The sequence below is a fragment of the Rutilus rutilus genome (genome assembly GCF_951802725.1).
Source record: "Rutilus rutilus genome assembly, chromosome: 19".
Classification (NCBI taxonomy): Eukaryota; Metazoa; Chordata; class Actinopteri; order Cypriniformes; family Leuciscidae; genus Rutilus; species Rutilus rutilus.
Genome location: NC_140232.1, coordinates 28,039,213 through 28,058,218, shown reverse-complemented (window position 1 = coordinate 28,058,218; position 19,006 = coordinate 28,039,213). Strand labels below are relative to the sequence as shown.

Here is a 19,006-nt window from a genome sequence, read left to right as displayed (position 1 = left end):
CTTTGCCGTCACAGGAGTAAATTACATTTTAAATTATATTTAATTAGAAAAAGTATTTTACATTATGAGCATCCTTTGTGAGCATAAGAGCCTTCTTTCAAAAACATTTAAAAAAAATCTTACCCACTCTAAACTTTTGAACAGTAGTGAAACTTTTTGTTTTAAGTAATTATCCATGTGTGTAGTATGGATTCAATATGGACATACTATGTCCTACAGTACATACTACATGTTGGCATTGTCATGTGACCATCAATTGTAATGTGACCACCATCTACATCACTGTTCCCCACCATTTATAAATATTACAACTCTCCAAGTGCCTCATCAGAGAGTAAACTATCCTTTGGAGATACACTTCTGAATCTGGGCATTAGAGGTAGGTCATTCAGAAAACATTCAGCAAGTATTTTATGAATAATGTGTATTTGTATATAATTTGATGATTTTTGAAAAAATGTATAGTAGGGTAATAGGCAAACTCGTACACAATTCCATTCGGTGGACACATAAATTACCTTTACATTTGGCAGAAGCAAAACAAGTTGCATTGGCCCATGTATTCAAACCCATGACCTTGGCTTTGCTACTGTTGCTACAGAAATGATAATTACACGCACTAATTTAATGCTGCTTGCACTAATTACACACTTCAGCTTTAATATGTAAATATGAAGTAAAAAAAAATACCCCTTTTTTTTTTCATGTTTCACCATGCCTGTTATGAACTGAACTTGCTTCAAGAAATAATGTGGGTCTGTAAGACTAGGACTGAACAGACAGGGGGTTCACATATTGAAAATGTCATTCTTATTGCTCTGAATTTGCCCTCACTTCACAATGACTTCAAATACTCAAGACTGTCTCATTGTAGGCGTAAACATTCTGTCCATGCTAAATTCCTTCTTTCATTCAGGATTGACGTTTGTCATTGTGGACAGGCTCTTCTAAGATGACAGTTATTCTTTTAATTATCAGATGGCGACAGTTTTCTCCTTAGGGTTAGATCTGAAGTGAGCTCCATGGTGTCTAGAATGAAATTTCCTGCAGCTCTTCTTTAGAAGGACAGTGCCTCATGTTTAATGTAATAACATCTAACATTAGCATGTTTACCATCAGTTAGTTTTGCCCTTTAAATCAAGTTTATCCACTCTATAACTCTATAACAATCTTTCACACTATGATAAATCGATATCTTTATCACAACTTTCCACGTAGGAACATGTCCCGGGCCCTGTGAGAAGTGGTCCCCAATAAGGTCCTCTATTGTAGTCTACTCATTAGGCCTGGGGTTCGGGAACACATCCAAAAATGTAGTGAGTTTAAATCTGAGTCTGTATAGACCAATTAATATCCAACACTTATTATGGGACATGTCAATAAAAAATTTATAGGATCACATTAAAAAGCCATTAGAGATGCAAAATCATCCTGTCAGTAACATAAAACTTGTCACACAGAAATAAAACATCATTAATATTCTGACTAAAAGTCATTAGGTGAAAGTTACTGATTCATTTCTGATTGATATCCAGACATGTACCAGCACATCAGTCAATTAATATCTAAAGATTGGCTAATTTTGAATCACCATTCAAGCATCTATTAATAGTTTCAATAGCGAGTCATTAGTCTAGTGGTTAACATCCAGTGGTAAATTATTTCTGGCACCAAACAAACTCGGTGGTAAATGATAATCCGTCAATATTATCCAGTTGTCATATAATGGAAACCAACAGTGCGATTGCAAATGTGATATTGCTTTTAATTTTATTGCTTTTAACCATTCAGTAAGTTGATATTAAGATATTAATTTAGGACACAATAGTTAACAGAACCATTGCACATCTCTAAGCAATGCACAGTTGTGTAGTGATAGTCGTTCAAGAATGATTTGTTCATTTTAGATGAATCTTTTATATGACTTGGGAATAACGAGTTGTCTCAGAGAAGAATTAGTTCATTTTGTCGTGACTGCACTTTCAATCCAAAAATGCATCTTCTTCGATCCAAAGACGCAGTAGGGACTTTGGATGTGAACAAATTATTTATTTTTCTTATCATTTATTTATTTTTGCTGCATATATTCCTAATTTGGAATAAGATTGCGTATATGGACATGTTAGGTGGATTTGTCTATTGAAAATCTAACATTTTAACTAAATTTGTTTCTGAATGAATTAGTGTTTTCTGTTAAATTAATGGATGATTCAGTTGACTGAATTACTCAATCACTGAAAAAACATACTAGCATAGTACTTTTATCTTTCTGTGGCAGAAATAGAAAGAATAGTTTGCAGGGATGTGGTTCCAAAACGACTCACTCATAAAGTTTGGTTATATTATATTAGAATGATTTATTATTATAATTATATTAGATATTTTCTGATATATATTATTCACAAAATTCAGTGCTGTTTGTCTAACACAATTAATGTTGCATTATTTAAAGATCCCCTGTGGTGAAAATCAAGTTGTTAATGTTGTTTATATGTCTATGTGGTGTTTTGAATATGATTTAAGATTAATCATTTGCAAATTCATAAGTCAACACCATTGCTGCTGAGTATATTCTCAAAAACGCGGTTTGAAATTGCCTGTGTTCCTTGCGTCACAAACCTTGTAACCAATCACGTCAAACGGCTTTAGCATAACTCATTAACTGTGCTCTTGAAGCAGGAAAGTCTCAAGAGAGGCTTCTCTTGAGACTTCCCTGCTTCAGGAGCACAGTTAATGAGTTATGCTAAAGCCGTTTGACGTGATAGGTTTTCCCGGTATATTTTTATGTTGAAATGAAAAATCGGGGTACATTTAGCAGTATAGCATGTGAATTATGTATATGATGTACATATTATGATGAACTATATGCCTTTCTCCACTGATGATCAATGATGTTCAAAGCGTTTCTAAGGATGCTGATTTTTAGAAGGCAGTCTGAGATGGTGAATAGGAGCATGGTTTGATAACATAGTCAAGCCAAAGGCAAATCATATTAAAGGAGAACTCCGGTCAATTTTAACATTGAGCTCATTTTTTTGTACATTTGGAGTGCTGTCAATACAGAGAACAACGACAAAAATCGGTGTTGCCTACACCGAGTTATTCTATTTTTAAAATTTGCACCCTATTGACTTCAATAGGCGTTGATCATAGGTACTAAACCTATGCGCGTGAACTCGACAATCGATTACTATGGCCTTCCACCGAAAACAGGATGTAAACAAAGGTATGAGCGCTGGCTGAATTAACTTCATTTTTATTAATATCTCTAACATCTACTGCAGTCAGATCCACCCGTGTTCACTCGGAAGGAATCACTCACATTTTCTGTGCACTTGTAATGACACTTAAAGGATGTTAAGAGGCTAAAAAGCAGGCTTACTACTTGCCCCATTGAAGTCAATAGGGTGCAAATTTTAAAAATAGAATAACTCGGTGTAGGCAACACCGATTTTTGTCGTTGTTCTCTGTATTGACAGCACTCCAAATGTACAAAAAAATGAGCTCAATGTTAAAATTGACCGGAGTTCTCCTTTAAGAACCGCTATGTCTCCAACGTTGTAAAGAGTGACACCTTTGTGGAGCGTTTACTACAGTAACTTGAGTAAAAGTTGACCGAGTGGATCTCTGAGAAGCACAACAGCCAGCATTTATCCAAACGTACGGTGTAGTCAAATGTGCTTTCGTCATTTTATAGAGCTAATTGAATTGAATTGCAGTTGCCTGATTTATTTAATTCCTTTACTTAATCTGCCTCTAACAATGCAGATGTCATGTGCAAATACACACCGGAATTTTTCTCAGTGAATCTTGTTGGTCAACCTTTAAGTGTTGTTTAGATATATTCAACTGTACTATGTAACTGCTTTGGTTCGGAAGCAGATTTCACAACTCGTCATTTAGATGCCAATGTCTCTTGCATCATATCCCCATGTGTTTTTTCACCTCACACATGTCTCTCTAACTCTCTTCTCTGTAGCATGTTGTGTAGGTTGATATCTCCATGAATAATAAATGATACGTCCTGATTGATAATCCACTGACGACTCTATGAGCCACAGACCTTATGGATGCATCATCTGTCCTCCGACACCCTCTCAATCCATTCATTCCATCCATCCTCAATTAGAGATTATCATCTCCCAGTCTATAATAGATTGAATGAATAATCAAAAACAACACCCCACCATCACTACCTCACTCTACAAGGTCTCTCTCTCTCTGTTCTCTCTCTCTTTAAAATTTTTCATGCTCTAAATTGAGCTCTTACACCCTTGCCTGTGTTTTTTTTTTTTCTGTTTAGATTGTGTCGTGGATGTTTCGAGAGCTTTAGACAAACCAGGCTAATGATTTGCTTTGATGTTTTAGAAGTTATACAATTCTCACTGCAGAGCAATGATTCATTTCTGGTTATTTCTCTTTATCAGTATTTTGCAGCCTGACATGGGAAAAAAGTCAAAATACAAAACCTCAGTGAAGAAGAAGACTCTAAACCCAGAGTTTAACGAGGTCAGCTATTCCCATTAAAGGTGTAGTCACACAAAGCTGTATTAATTAATCATGAAAAAAGCTGATTCCTTTCCGTAAAAATTTACTTCTGATGAACCAATTTTTTTATTATTATTATTATTATTATTTTTATTTATTTTTTGCAGCACTTGAGCATTGCAACGAGTCACAGGCGAATGCAGTGGCAAATTAGAGGCATTTAAATTCAATAGATTCTATAGGTCTTATGAGCAAGTTTAAATCAGTCATGATTTTTCTTTTTAATCAAAATGAAGAATCACAATTAAATTATCAAGGGAAAATACTTAACGAATTAGGATATTGTCGTAGCCATGCAGCCCATTAGTCACTTTCGACTTTCTGTTCTATTCAATTACATTCATATTCATGTGAACGTGGATGAGTGGAAATGCAAGCACAAGTGAAGAAGTTTCTTCATTGGCTGCATACCAAATTTAAGTTTGATGAACTGAATTTGTATAGTCATAGATTGATCTCTTGACTCAAAACATAACGCGTGGTTTGCAATTTTGTGGCAAAGTAGAGTAGCTGGTATATATGACCATTTGCCATTTATTATGTTTTGTTACTTATAGTTTTATGATTTATTTAAAAAGAGAAGCCCTAGAATGTGACATCATGGGCCCTATCATACACCCGGCGCAATATAGCATCAGGCGAGTGTGTTTTGCTAGTTTCAGCCCGACGGAGTTATCATTTTCACGTCCTGTGCCACGTTGTTTAAATAGCAAATGCATTTGCGCCTATTTGTGCGCCCATCGTCATTCTGGTCTGAAAACGAGGTGTGTTCAGGCGCATTGATGGTTATTGGCCCATTATGTTATTTAAAGAGCGCGTTAGTAATGTGCGCCTATAGGCGGGTCCACAACGTACGTACACTCTGCTTATTGCTCACACACAGGCACACAAACATGCCAAATATTAAAAATAAAAGGATTACAATGTAAAAGATTATTATCGTGTCCATAAAGATATGGTGGAATCCGGCTTGTCCCGTAGATGGTCTGCTTGCGCACTTTTACCTCGCACACGAGTAGTTCCGTTTGCGCTCTGGAGACGCGTTTGGTCTTTCCACTATCAAATTCCGCCATGTAAATAGCGAATCCGCCATCAACTGGCATTTAAAAGGAATGGGAGATGAGACTCTGATTGGTTTATTGCATGTACAGCCCAAAACACACCCATTACTAATTAAGAGAATATGGACAACCCTTTTAGACAATTTTTCCCGTCGTTAAACTAGCAAAAGTGGGTTAGGAGGACACGCCCTACGTGCACTTGCGCCGTGCGCTTTAGACCATGCGCTTACATCGTTAAAATAGGGCCCCATATATTGTTGCTCATAACTTTGCATGCTCAAAGCTGAATGTGACCACACCTTCACTTAATGTGAATATAGATATTGTGATGTTTCCCTCTGCCAAAACTGATTAATGTCCTCTTCAACCCAGGAGTTTTCCTATGAAGTCCCACATGATCAGCTCGCCAAGAAAACCCTGGAGATCTCAGTCTGGGACTATGACCTGGGCATGAGCAATGACTTCATAGGTGAGTTTTACAAGCAAAAATATGTTTGTTGACTTAAGTAGAACAGAAACAATTGTTTACGTACATGAAGAAAAATGCTGAAAGGATGATGAAAAAACCTTACCATTCATAAACACCTGTTTATATGAAAGAATATATGTTCACCTTAAAAGTTGTTGCAGGGCAATTAAAAATCTGAACGGGCCTGACTGGGCCAATAGAATTTTTTTTAGCCCTGATATATTGAAGAGCACAGGTAAATGTGACATTTATTACGAGTTAATGTGAAGATTGTTCATTAAGTTGTTATTATTTTTAAAGGCTAATAAATGTTCAAATGTATTGCGTTCAGTGATACTGTAATGTTGAATGGCTATAATAAATGGCTAATATTGAGGGGGGAAAAAACCTATTTCATAGAGACATCAGTTAGCAGTATTGGTATCGATGATGCCTTCTTTCATAAAAAGATGCCATTAAACAAATATTTGAAATGTAGTCTCTGTCTTTAGGTTGTTTCTACATTAATTTGGAGATTAAATGTGAAATTACAATAAAAAATATAGTAATAACTTTGCTAGGTGCGATTAATCACGATTATGTACAGAAAAATATGCGATTAATTTTCATTTACGTTGTAAAAATCATTAGTTATTAATTTAGTTATTTAATTGTGTGTGTATGTAAATGCAAACCGAGCATCAAGTCAAATTATTGTCTCTGGTATGGTCAAAATGCCACAGATGCCTTGGACAGAGCTTAACTTATTTTGATGTGGATCTTTCCTTTAAGTTACAAAGGAAAGCTTGTATGTCTCTCGTTTAAGCAGAATAAGAGCAGATCTAAACCTGTATGACTTTTCCTTTAATGGAGCATCAAAGGAGTTCAGCAGGAATGTCCACTTTCCATCCAGGACTGTCAAGCTCCAAAAAAAAAAAAAAAGGATAATAAAAGTAATCCAATATGAACCATACGATAGCTTTCTGTGAGGAACAGACTGAATTAGAAGTTGTTAAACACTGAAAGTGTCACTTGACAGCTGTGGTCTCTTCACTTTTAATGAAAGTGCAGCTCAGACATTGATATAAACTACTGCTTTTGTGCTCCACAAATACAGGTTTCGAAAGTAAATGATGACAGACCTTTTCATTTTTGGCTGAACTAACCCTTAATGAAAAGAAACAGAGGAAGAGTCAATAACCGAAAAGCTCTTGAGCTTTGTGTTGTGACGTGTTTATTTATGATTGAATGACACGTGTGCTCTGTAACAATCGGGACGGTGGGAGTAATTGATGTCAGTGGGATTGATTTAGAGGGGATGGCTGAGGAACGGATGGGGGGGGGGGATTCAACAGAGAAGTGTGAAGAAATGAAGGGATGTGAATAAACGGATGGTTGTGAGAGACATCCAGGCATGAGCGTACACACGGAGGACGCAGGTCTCAGGTTGACATGTGCAGTGAAGCTTAGAATTTATTTAACATTTTCTTGGAACTTTTTTTTTTACCCGGTCCTGTCTATTTCCTTTCTTTTTCTTTCATTCCCCATGGCGGGGATGTCATGCGTAGGGTTCATTTGTCATGACTTGCTCGTGGCCATGAACATGCGGTATTGATGCGAGGTGTGTGTGTTTGTGTAGGAGTGATCGAAGCGGGGCAAAATCTCAGTACGTGAGGGGCCTGATGAAATGAAACGCAGCTTGTGTCCAGGTTCAGCGAGTTCAGATATTAGACTGGGAGACACGCTGAAGTGTCTAGAACAAAGGTACTCAACTTCAGAAGCCAAGAGAACCACAGTCAAACTACAACAGATGCAAAGCGTGTGTGTGTGTGTGTGTGTGTATATGTATGTGTTTACTGGTCTTGATGCTTACTTTTTTCCCAAGGAGCACATGTGCTGAGTTGAAAATTTTAGGACTAGCCATAAAAAAGGTGTCAAACAATGTGTTTTTACTTAATAAAGAGATACAAGGATATTCACAAGCAAAATTATTTTATTTATTAGAATATAAAAAGTACACTAGGTATCTAAATATTTCTGATTTAAACTATTTTAAATAATGTTCCTAGTCTTTCCTTCTTGTGACAAGGCAGCCCGAGACAGAACCTATAAGAGTTTACGTTGAATTAAATGCCGGATACATATTAAGTCACCAAAATACCAATAATAACCAGGGGGAAAAAACTTCTAGTATCATTGATACTATTATACTATACTATTAGATTTGTATTTTCTGTTTTTACTGTAATTTATTTATTTTTTTTGTCCATTTGTTGTGGTTTTGTCATTATTATTATGTCCATAATTTTTTTTTATACATTTTTTATTTATTCGTTTGAGTTATTTTTATACTTCTGAGTTATAATAAATGAAAATGAAAAATGTTGGTAACTAGCTGAAATAAAATAAGTTATATTTATTTCAGTTGGTTTATTTTATTTGAAGTAACGAAAAAATTTTTTATGGTTTTATTTTTAGGTAATGATAATAATAATGTTAATATATTTATAAAATTAGTTAAAAGAACGAGAGATAGATTTGGTATCTTATTGTTCTCTCTCTCTCTCTCTCTCTTTCTCTTTCTCAGGTGGAGTTGAATTGGGGATTAACGCAAAAGGAGACAGACTGAAACAGTGGTTTGAGTGTCTAAAATACAAAGGAAAGAAAGTGGAATACTGGCACACACTGACACAACAAGGAGCCGCTAGCAGTGACTAACACAGACGAGACAATTCCTTGATAAGTAATACAAAAACAATGAAGTAATAATGATAAATAAATGCAATAATGCTCTGTCTGATGATGATGACGTTCAATATTAATGCGTGAGAAAAAGCATAATAATCTATTGTACAGCTAAGTATCACATTCTTTTGTGATGAGAAAGAAGCAAGTGTGATCACAAGCCTGGATTGTGACGCACAAAGAATCGACCCCTTTTTCTGGTCTATACGTCACTTATGTGAAATCGTACTGTGTTGTGACTATGCCACAGGGGCTCATGCCATATTATAGTGTTATTGTTTATTACATGTAAAACGTGTAATAGCATCCTGGTGTTTGTTACAGTTGGTGGTGCCGTAATTTTGCACACTGTCAAAGCACAACACATCCAGCTGACTGTAAATGTCTGTGTATCTATGTATTTACCTTTTGTGATTTGTTACGTATGAACGTTTACAGTCTCTTCCAGCCCGCCAAAAACAAGATGCACAGGAGAAGCACAAGGGGACCTTTAATGCAATGAAAGAAAATCTCCGGATTTAAACGATCACTCAAGAACTGCCGCAGAACTAAACGACAGTCACCTCAACGATCTGCACAACGCGAATGTGTGTGCCTGTTGGTGCGTGTGTGTGTGTGAATGACCCAAGTCTATGTTTTTGTCTTTGTATGTAACTCTGTTGAATGTTTGTACAGTCTCCTACAAAAAAAAAGATTCGCTGATGCACAGACTTTCTCGCTTTCTCTCCGGCGTCCTCTACTGGTTTAGAGGGCTAACTGCCAGGACAGTTCCAGTATGGAGGGTGAATCGCCTCTGGCAGGCCTCATGCACAACTGCACACCCCATTAGGGGATAAATGAGCAATCAAACAAAGCCTTTGATGGACAAAATACCTGTCGAAGGACGTCTACAAAAGAGTCAGAACACAAAAAGTGAAGCAAATAAAGGATACACTTGCTTCGTAGTCCATCAGCTCTGTGAAACAATGCACGTTTCTTGCCATGCGTGGGAATTTCGGCTATAATTGTATCCCTGTGATTGCATTTATTAGCTATTAGAGTCAAATCATTTACCACCTACCAGAATCTACTTTTCATCTGGTCTTGACATTTAATTGCACAACAACTTAATTCTGTCCTTCCATGGCGCTCTCTGCCATTCCTGACCTGGGGGTCTGCTTTTTTTAACAAGTGGGTTATCAAATGAATGGCCTAAACGGTGTATAATTATCAAATGTTATTATAAGCAGCTGCATGCCAAGTGAATGTCACATATGCTTTGATGGACCACCAATCTGCAGTGCTTATGTTTGTCCTACTATCTATCATCGAGCCCATCTAAGGGTATTTGTTTTTGCTCAGTGAACTGGGACAATCTAGGCTACCTTTGATGAAACAGCATGGCATTTAGATAATGGACTGGCACCACCTGCCAGCCAAGATGGGACTCCAGGGGGAGCGTTAATGAATGAGGGGTCAAACTGAAGGAGGATTATTCAAGTCTCACTCACTTGTCCTCATTGACCGTCTGTGTGGAACATGTGATGTGACTGCCATCGTGTGTCCGTCTCTGTAACTGCGTCTCAGAAATAAATTGGTGCAACAGTGGCTGTTGGAAATGAGAGCGAGTTTTGTGCGTTTGAGTCCTAGAACCTTTCATTCATGCAGTGGATTTCTTGTCATGTAATGGAAAATGTTCCAAATAGAGTGAACAATATTAACCCATGAGTGCATGATGTAAAGTACATCTTTAATGACAGAGATTCTGCATGCATTCTTATTCTATGCATAACATGATATTGTTACATTTGCATTTGTTTGTGATAAATGAATGAATGAATGTACAACAGAAGGTTTCAGTATTTTTTTTTTGCTGGCAGAACACTACTGTGATGTCTTGCTCTCTCTCTTTTTTTTATGGATCAATAATTCTTCCCATGAAAAGAGGAATGGCAGCCTCATCGTTCCACAGTATCAGAATGAAGGGCCGTAAAGCCGAGAATGTAGAGAAGGAGCGAGAAAAAGAAATGCTTGTGGCTGCGGCGGCCTCCACTCCCTTCTCCGTGAGCGAGAGAAAAGCGCTATGACGAACATCTGAGATGAATGCTTCAGATTCATCCGGAAACATTCCACACAAGTTAGGATTTTGGAAGAGATCTGACAAACCTGAGGAGAGGAGAGGTGAGGAGGATTCTGTCATGATTTACTCATCCTCATTTTTTTTCATGGAAAACAAAATGAGAACTTTTATAGTATACATGCTTCCTTTTTCCATACAATGACATTTCATTGTTGTCAGGCTCCGAAAAGGACTAAAATGATCATAAACCTTTGATAAAAGTGGTCCATTTGATTCCTGCACTATTCCAAGTTATCTGAAGCCAGATCATAGCTTTATGTGAGAAAGATTTTTTGTCTCATTTCTGTCTTTTCCTCACACAAAGTTATCCTGTAGTGCATAATTTGATAATGATAATATTTTCGTTGTATGGAAAATAAAACTGTATATTTGTAAAAATGTCTCCTACTGAGAGGTTTGGAATGACATGAAGATGAGTAAATGATGACAGGATTTTTACATTCTAGCTTCAGCATTTTGGAGTAAATAAAGCGACATTCTTACCCAGATTCCTCAGTAAATCCTCCAGTGGTGTGGTCTCTGTCAGCTTAATTATAGGCAGTGTGACCTCAGCAGTTTGGATTGGCATTTTCTTCATCTCGGAAACCATTTCTTCAATAGTGTTGTAGTTTATATTGTTCTCCATCAATAAGAAGTCCTTTTCTGACGATGTGGGCGGGACCAGTATGTACAGGCTGTTTCTGCCTGTAAGAGGGAACTTTCCTACCTGGAGAAATAGTTCTGCAGTGTTTGTGCTTGTATTTGTACAAATACAGTGCATATGCTTGTTGTTCATTTTCAGGAAATTATGTAAAAATTTTATTCAAAAAATAAATAAAATTCATAATCAAAAATAAAATAATGTTTAAATAATTAATTATTTTTAATCCTTTGTTATTTAGATTTTTATTATTTGTTTATTAATTTTTAAATGTATTTCATTAAATAATTTAAATTTTAAATTTTATTCTTAATTGTATTCATTTTTTATTTATCTATAGGTGGCTGATGATTAAACTATTCAAAGCAATATGGCGATTAGTGTAAAAACTGACTTAACTAGCAGATATCATTCCAGCAAACCACACTAGTATCTAGTCAATTTTATTGTTTCTTTACTAAAGAAAAATATTTCGGAGAAAATGTAATCACTGAAATATTGAGCTTGATTGGGGCACTGATAAAGACTTCTCGATTAATCGATTTGACGACACTAAGAAATATGACACGGATTAAGCTGATCTTTTTTTTTATAAATATTTGTAAAATATGGTGAATGCAAAGAACGTTATTATTTTGCATTATACACTAAACAGGGTAAATCTATAAAACAATGTGATTAAGTTCAGTATCATGTTAATAATATCAGGATCAAGTCAAAGGGTCATAAATAGCACCGTTTCCTGAGAATGATCCTTGTGCATTCATTGCAATACTTACCTCAGCCTTTAAATTTTTGAAGTAGCCCATTTGAAGGCTGTATTTAGAGCTGTAGAGAGTCGAAACATCTTTGGCCTGATCAGAAAATGTAGTGAACTGTTCCCGTTTGTTTGTGGACTCAAATACTGTCTTCCATTTACCTGTAAAGCACAAAGAATCACTAACACAGTCTCATAAAAAATAAATAGGTAAAGTATTCAGAAGCCGGAATAGTGTCGGTTTACTCACTCACCATTAAAGTAGACGGCATTTAACAGAATAAATGAAGCGGCGGGATCCACCTCTGTAATTAACTCAGTGATTTTCTTGTTTGTCTTATCTGCCACCCATTTATTGATGAGCTTCACGTTTAGATCGCTGTCATTGGTCAGCTTCTGTGGCATGGCATCATAGAACTCCAGTGATTGGTTGATAAAAGCTTCTCCCAACTGTTGCTCTATATGGAAATAAAACTTTTCAGGGCTATGGACATGACAATCATGCAGCTATGCCATGACTTCCTGCACTATTATATTAGACAGTATTAAAATGAAGTCCAGAATAAGCGATTCTGATTTAACTACTGCATTGCTGTTATTGAAGCATCACCCTAGAAGACCCTTGCGAAAAAGAAGTTCACTTACTTGTAATTTAAAGTATATTTGGTACCACTATTTTACAGTTTCCTTGTTACATGTAGTTATAACTATAAATGAAGCATAATTACATGCAACTAACCCTAATCCTAAACCTATTCTACTTTAAAGTAGACGTATTTTGATGTTGACTAAAGCACATGTAAAGTATTTGAATGTATTAAATTGTTACTAATAATAATACTAATTGTAATAGTAATTACAATAATACATAAATACCAATACATGACATACAAGTTACAAGAAAAATTACATTAAAGTATGTTTTAGTTTACCATAAATAAAGTGCGGTGTAGCATGTTTCAAAGACAACAGAATTATGTAAAATGTAAAGATTTATTTAAGTCCTACTTAAGTGGGTCAACAAAACTCTTAAGTTTAACTAATTGCATTTAATATAAATGTAAACTATAATACTATATATTGTACATAACATGCAATTAAGTGTCAGAAAACATTACATTCAGTCTGCACTTAAGAAATATTATTTCCGCAATAAGTACACTCTTTAAAAGTCTGCTAAAGTATACTACTTTTTCACAAGGAGAGGGCTTATCTTAGCCTATTAGTATGTTCTGTGTCTACCTGGGGAATAATACATGGCAGAGGCCATTTTCAGCGAGTCCTTCATCGCTTGTCTCAGATGTTTTATTTCAGAATGCGAGCAGGAGAATTTTGGAGGAAGCTTGAGAGCATCTTCCAACTGTGTCCTGGTCTCACCTCGAGCACCTTGCAAAGAGGGCAAGAGAAAGAAGAGGCTCAGCAGGTCAGCAAAGTACAACGTGTAGCCTTTTGTTGACTATGACGTTCATTCTTACCCAAAAGCAAGTTATAAAGAGCTGCAGCAATGCTGACTGGGGAGAAGATCAAGTTGGTTTTGGGTTTTGAACCTTTAAGATCGCTGTACAAAGAGGTGGAGAATTCTCTGAGTGATTCCTGCACGATTGCCCTCCCTGATCTGCTGTCTGGATCCAAACAGGCCTCCCATGGGTCGGTGTGGTCCTTGCAGCGGGGTGGAGGAGGGGCTAAAAATTAAACAGTGGGGAATCTGAATCATCAAACCTTGATGAGAAAAACAAGTGATTTCATTCCAAAAGGATGTGATTTAAGATATAAAAATAACGCTTATGAATGTGAATTCCAACCTAAACGCTCTGCTCTGAAACTCATGTTGTATGCATGCATACAATATGAGTTTATAAACAGATATTCTTATATAACATCAATTTTAACTCCTCATACTTTTTAACTAACTACATAACTTAATTTTTTGACTCCTAAATAGTAAGAATAATATTAAAGCGCACAAAAATAAACTAATTTTAAAATGAATTTTATTTATAAATTAAGTAAAATGTAAGAAAAATAAAACACTTTTATAAATGTTCTTAATTAAATAATTTCTTTATTCCTAAATAAAATGTAAGAATAATGTTAAAACAGAATTTAAACACATTATATTTAAAAAATATATATACTTTTTTAAATTATGTAAGAATATTAAAACTGACATAATTTATAAATAAAATAGATTTTAAAATTAATTTATTTCAAATAAAATGCCAGAATAATATTTAAACAGACAGAATTTATAAATATTTTTAAATAAGTGTCTAAACGGAGTACGTTGCACTTCCAGCTCCACCAACAGGATCTGAGTTGAATCTGTTATGACACACTGGTACATCCCAGCGTCTTCCTCCCTGGCCTGACTAATTTTAATCGCCCAGTCCTGTTCGTCAGGCCTGGTGTCCCAGAAAACCCTCTGAGGTGTCAGGTCTCTCTCTCCTTGGCTGTCTGTGTCTTTGTCAGGCTTGAGAAGCACCAATTCTGTGTCTTTCTCTCGTTTCCAGACAACAGGGGGTGATTTTGTTTCTCTGGAAGAGAGAAATTTGGCAACCTGGCATGGAAGCGTGACATCATTCTTAGATTCTACTTTGATGACCTGCCATTCATGAACAACTGGGGGCACTGAGAAGAAGAAAAAAGAGTTTAGTTTATTAATTGACTTCTGAGATTAAAAGTCATCAATGAGATGATGTTTGACAAGCTCCCTTCACTGTTAAGAAAACCTTCTAACCTTCCACGCGTATCGTGAATGTTCTGCTCAACCTCACACGATCCTCTCCTTTATAGCCTTCCTGCACACACTTGTACTGTCCACTGTCAGTGGTATTTATGCTTATGAGCTTCAAGATGTGACTCTTCTCTTCCAGTAAGTGCTGCTGCTGTGTCTGATCAGACTTGAAGCTCCAGGTGTATGTAGACTCAACCAGTGTAGGAGCGTCGTCAGGAAGACAAGGAAGGGAAATGCTGGAGTTTAGCAGGACAGAGATGTCGCAGGTAGACAGGAAAAACTGAAGAAAGGGGAGATTGTAAAAGCACCATTACTGTATGATAAAAGTGGTTGTTAATAAAAAAAAAAACTTTTGTGATATAAGTCCTATGAAGCCATTGAATAAAGCCAATTTTCCATTGAATAAAGTCAAGCTAGTTTGTAAAAACAGGAGGGTGAGTAAATTACAAGATTAAGTTTATTTTATTTCATAGTGGATATAGAATTCAGAAACCCTTGTTAGCGACACCGGTGGCCGTTAAGTGAACTGCAGCCAGCAACTTACTGCTCGTGCTCGCAGTCTCGCACACGTGAAGAGACTGAAGTAAACGTGATTCAAGGCCCCGATATACTAACTGCGAAGTTATTTTTCGTTCTTCACTTCTTAGAAGTAAAAAGAAGTTGGAAATACTTTTGCAGCGATAAACCTCCCGACGCCGGCCACGCTGCTGAGAACTGACTAACTTCTCTCAATAACAAAATAATCACAAAATGACAGCGTGGAGAAAGCGGCATTTAAGAAATCATCTAATCAAAGCGATGTGTTGATATGTTTGCACCAGCTCTGCAAGCAGCTACTGCCATCCTGTCGACAGATGAGGTAATTCAAATTACACTATTAGTTTGACAATAAAGTATCGGTTTTTAGACTAGCCTATATAGATTTGGCTATTAACGTTAATCCCTTTTCTTTGCATGACACATTGGCGTTACAGTCTTTCGGCATTGTCCTCAACATTAAGCATTCGTTTCTTGTATAAGAATGGAAGAGATCCCTCTCGGAAAGCGCGCGTAAATGTAACATTGATTTTCCCGGCAAAAACGTCCCGATTCCTTCACAATTCACATACAAATTAGTCTACACAGGCTTTCATAGACAACATAGGATGCCGGGGAAGGTCTCGTTTTTTATGTTTCGTTACAAGCTTTTCACACATTGGCAATAAAAAAAGCGTTACATGAAAAGTCTTCGCACTACGGGAACTGGGAATGATTTTAGTTATGTCTTTTGGGGGGACTAAAATTAGCTCCTACTTCGGAGTATGGTCTAACCATAGACAGTAAAAGAAATGGACACAGCGACCCCATTGGATTCAACGGAGAAAAGTGAAGTCAATTAGAAGCACTCACTTCCTGATGGCTGAGCGTATGACGTAGATGTGACGTGAGCAACCTGTCTGTCTTCTAGTAGCTGTGCCAAGAGAAATCTGAATCATTACCTTCCGAAACTTGCAGAGACGGAGAGCGTGAGTAGGCGGTGTCCATGCGCTAGCAGCAGGAGCAACTTTTGCTAAGAATTAATTATTTTGTCATTTTGCCTCCACGTCCCCCCGATTGCACGCAAGCTTCTCCTCCTGTCCATACGGTAATTTTGACAGAGAGTCGCGTGGTTATGACGCAATCGTTAGCCTATTTTTACAAAAACAGCTTCTATGGGGCCATAACGTAAGATACAAGGTAATGGAGCCTTTTATACATTTTCGTGTTTCTTTAGAAATAAATAATGGACAAATGGAGTCTTTAAACGCCTCAGATGTAAAGTTATTCGCGGTCAAAGTGACGCCAAAATGAATGGAAGTCAATGGAATGCTAACAGCAGGTGATGGTCTGCTAATCAATGACGGCCCCCGGGGAAGCTTCAGTTTCCGGCTGATAGATTACCCCCTTGGGTCTAACCAGCACAATAGGAAATACCAGTGACGTGTATTGGCCGAAAAATGCGAAACATCGGCACCCACCATTTTTAAAAAGCCATGTAAACACCGTTTATAGCCTTATGTACTCCAAGAACATGGAAACAGCAGATGGTCAGACGCCAATGTCCAACTACTTCTCAACCTTTACTGAGGAAATCAATGCGACTTTGAAGGGACCAACTGAAACATGATTATATTTCTGCTCTGCTAGAAACAATGGGCATCAACCACATACAACACTATAATACTTTTTCATATAAAGTTTACTTTCTTTGTTTAACAGTTCTATCCAATAATAACACATTAGATGACTGTTCAACAGATCGTAAACCAATGAAGACGGAGAATGGGAGCGCTGTGCTGAGACTTTGCCACTCTGCACCTTCAAAATAAAAGTCCCGCACAGCAACCAGAGCGGCGTGACGTAAGTGATGGCTTATGTCACTTCAGAGTTCACACTGGCGGTGGAAATGCAACCAAGAAAACGGCCCCTGCGGAAAATGTAGTTCTCAGGGGACTGCCCAGATGGCTAGTGCCTAATAACTGAGTTCCTATAACTACTCTGTGCCCCTTTCAAGTAACGAAAATGTTTCTCATGTTTTTAGTTTTAGTTAACTAGCCTACTATAATAACCCTGACCGGAGGAAGCGCGTGGACAAGGCTAGATCTGAAATCGAATGCGACGGGTCATCCCGTGTGCTATCTTTGCTACGTTACGCAACGAGAATCTCGATTCATCCGATATCATATTATGATGGGACGATCCTACTGGCTTTTGACGTTTTGCAGTGAGCAGCTCCCGCCCGGTATAGACCAAGCAACCAACAACTGATTAATTAAATATTAAAAATAGTCATTTGATTAATCACAATTTATAAAAAAAATAATAAAAATGAAAACATGGAAACGTTTAATTGTCCTAATAAATAAAAAAATACTGAGTAAAAGTCCTCATCTCAGTCATTTACTTACACCTGCACAGAGCAACAGGAGGATGCGGTACATAGTGTTGGATTCTGTCCTGGAGAGAAAAGAAAAACAATTATGCAATTTAAAGACACACACATTTAATGTTCACCGTGCCTACATATGTCTCAGAAACATTCACAATATCTCTGAATAACAGAGCATGTCCAAACAGTTTTTATTCATAATAAATGTACAATATATATATTAGTAATTGCTAATATAAATGTATTGTAAGAAAAGGGAAAATAAATATAAAGAAAAATTTCTTTGTAAGCAATAAAGAAAAACAACTTACGCAGATATACTTTCAATTGGAAGAAGCTTCAAGCTCATGAAATGTCTGTCTGTTTGGCAGATCTAGTCCGCTTGCTGTTTTCTTCCCACTGATAATTGATAAATCATTACACAGATATTTGCTAACATGTTGATTCTGTATTTACATAGATCCCAGATCAAAATCTGACTGATTTACGGAAAATCACATGTCCAAAGTCTCTTTAACAGATAAAAAAAATAAAAGTGGGCCATGTTAGTTTTAAACAGCTAATGTAGAACAGTCAGTTGTTTATTGCATTAGCTCTAAACAATCAAATCCGAAAACACCATGATATTGTTGTTTGCGCAGAGCACTGTAAATATATTTTCTTAGATAGGATACATTTATGTGACTTTCTTAGCTTTTTCTCATTTAACTGCATTTCTCAGAATGGTTTTTGGCCTATAAAAGGACCTTGAGAGGTAATTTCTCCTTTTTATTTGCTCACAAGGTTAAGATTTTTCAGTCAGTTTTGTCTATTTACATGCTTTGACTTTTCCTGTGGAGCTAGGTTGTGACATGAATAGATTGTTAAAATGCTAATTAATTCAAATGTTTCAGACCAATGTTTTCAGGTAAAAATCTGCCATTTATGTCCCTGCACCTGTGTCTGAAAACTTTTCTCAAAGTCATGAACATTTGTATTCCTTTTCTTGCGGTTTCTTTCTTCAAATACCATTTCACCAATGCTAATGATTATTAAACGCATTTCTG

The 19,006-nt window shown here is 36.6% G+C and overlaps 2 protein-coding genes across 5 annotated transcripts in view; one reads left to right on the top strand and one right to left on the bottom strand.

Annotated features, from left to right (window-relative positions):
* The window catches only part of doc2g (double C2-like domains, gamma), a 39,692-nt gene extending 29,260 nt beyond the window's left edge, over window positions 1-10,432 (top strand). The window contains exons 9-12 of one of the 4 annotated variants that reach the window (XM_084388509.1): window positions 4,428-4,509; window positions 5,982-6,078; window positions 8,645-8,800; window positions 9,241-10,432. In XM_084388509.1, the coding sequence (XP_084244635.1) occupies window positions 4,428-4,509; window positions 5,982-6,078; window positions 8,645-8,775 (310 nt within the window). In that variant the 3' untranslated portion in view covers window positions 8,776-8,800; window positions 9,241-10,432. Of the gene's footprint in view, window positions 1-4,427; window positions 4,510-5,981; window positions 6,079-8,644 lie in introns of all 4 variants that reach the window. The other 3 variants (XR_014625365.1, XM_084388508.1, XM_084388510.1) reach the window with 3 other exon arrangements.
* A 78-nt stretch (window positions 10,433-10,510) lies between these two features.
* On the bottom strand, window positions 10,511-18,401 carry serping1 (serpin peptidase inhibitor, clade G (C1 inhibitor), member 1). The gene is made up of 10 exons (XM_084388507.1): window positions 18,272-18,401; window positions 17,980-18,028; window positions 15,056-15,332; window positions 14,602-14,946; window positions 13,794-14,000; window positions 13,561-13,704; window positions 12,573-12,776; window positions 12,341-12,480; window positions 11,405-11,627; window positions 10,511-10,947 (listed from the first exon to the last, which is right to left on the bottom strand). Exons 1-10 carry the CDS (start codon window positions 18,307-18,309, stop codon window positions 10,697-10,699), a joined length of 1,878 nt encoding a protein of 625 aa, XP_084244633.1. The 5' UTR covers window positions 18,310-18,401; the 3' UTR covers window positions 10,511-10,696.
* Between the last annotated feature and the right edge of the window lie 605 nt (window positions 18,402-19,006).

Coding starts and splice junctions, on each gene's coding strand:
- serping1 (XM_084388507.1), bottom strand. CDS start 18,309: ATGAGCTTGAAGCTTCTTCCAATTGAAAGTATATCTGC. Junction 18,029..18,271: donor CCAATTGAAAGTATATCTGC/GTAAGTTGTTTT, acceptor TTTTCTCTCCAG/GACAGAATCCAACACTATGT. Junction 13,705..13,793: donor TCTTTATAACTTGCTTTTGG/GTAAGAATGAAC, acceptor CCTCTTTGCAAG/GTGCTCGAGGTGAGACCAGG.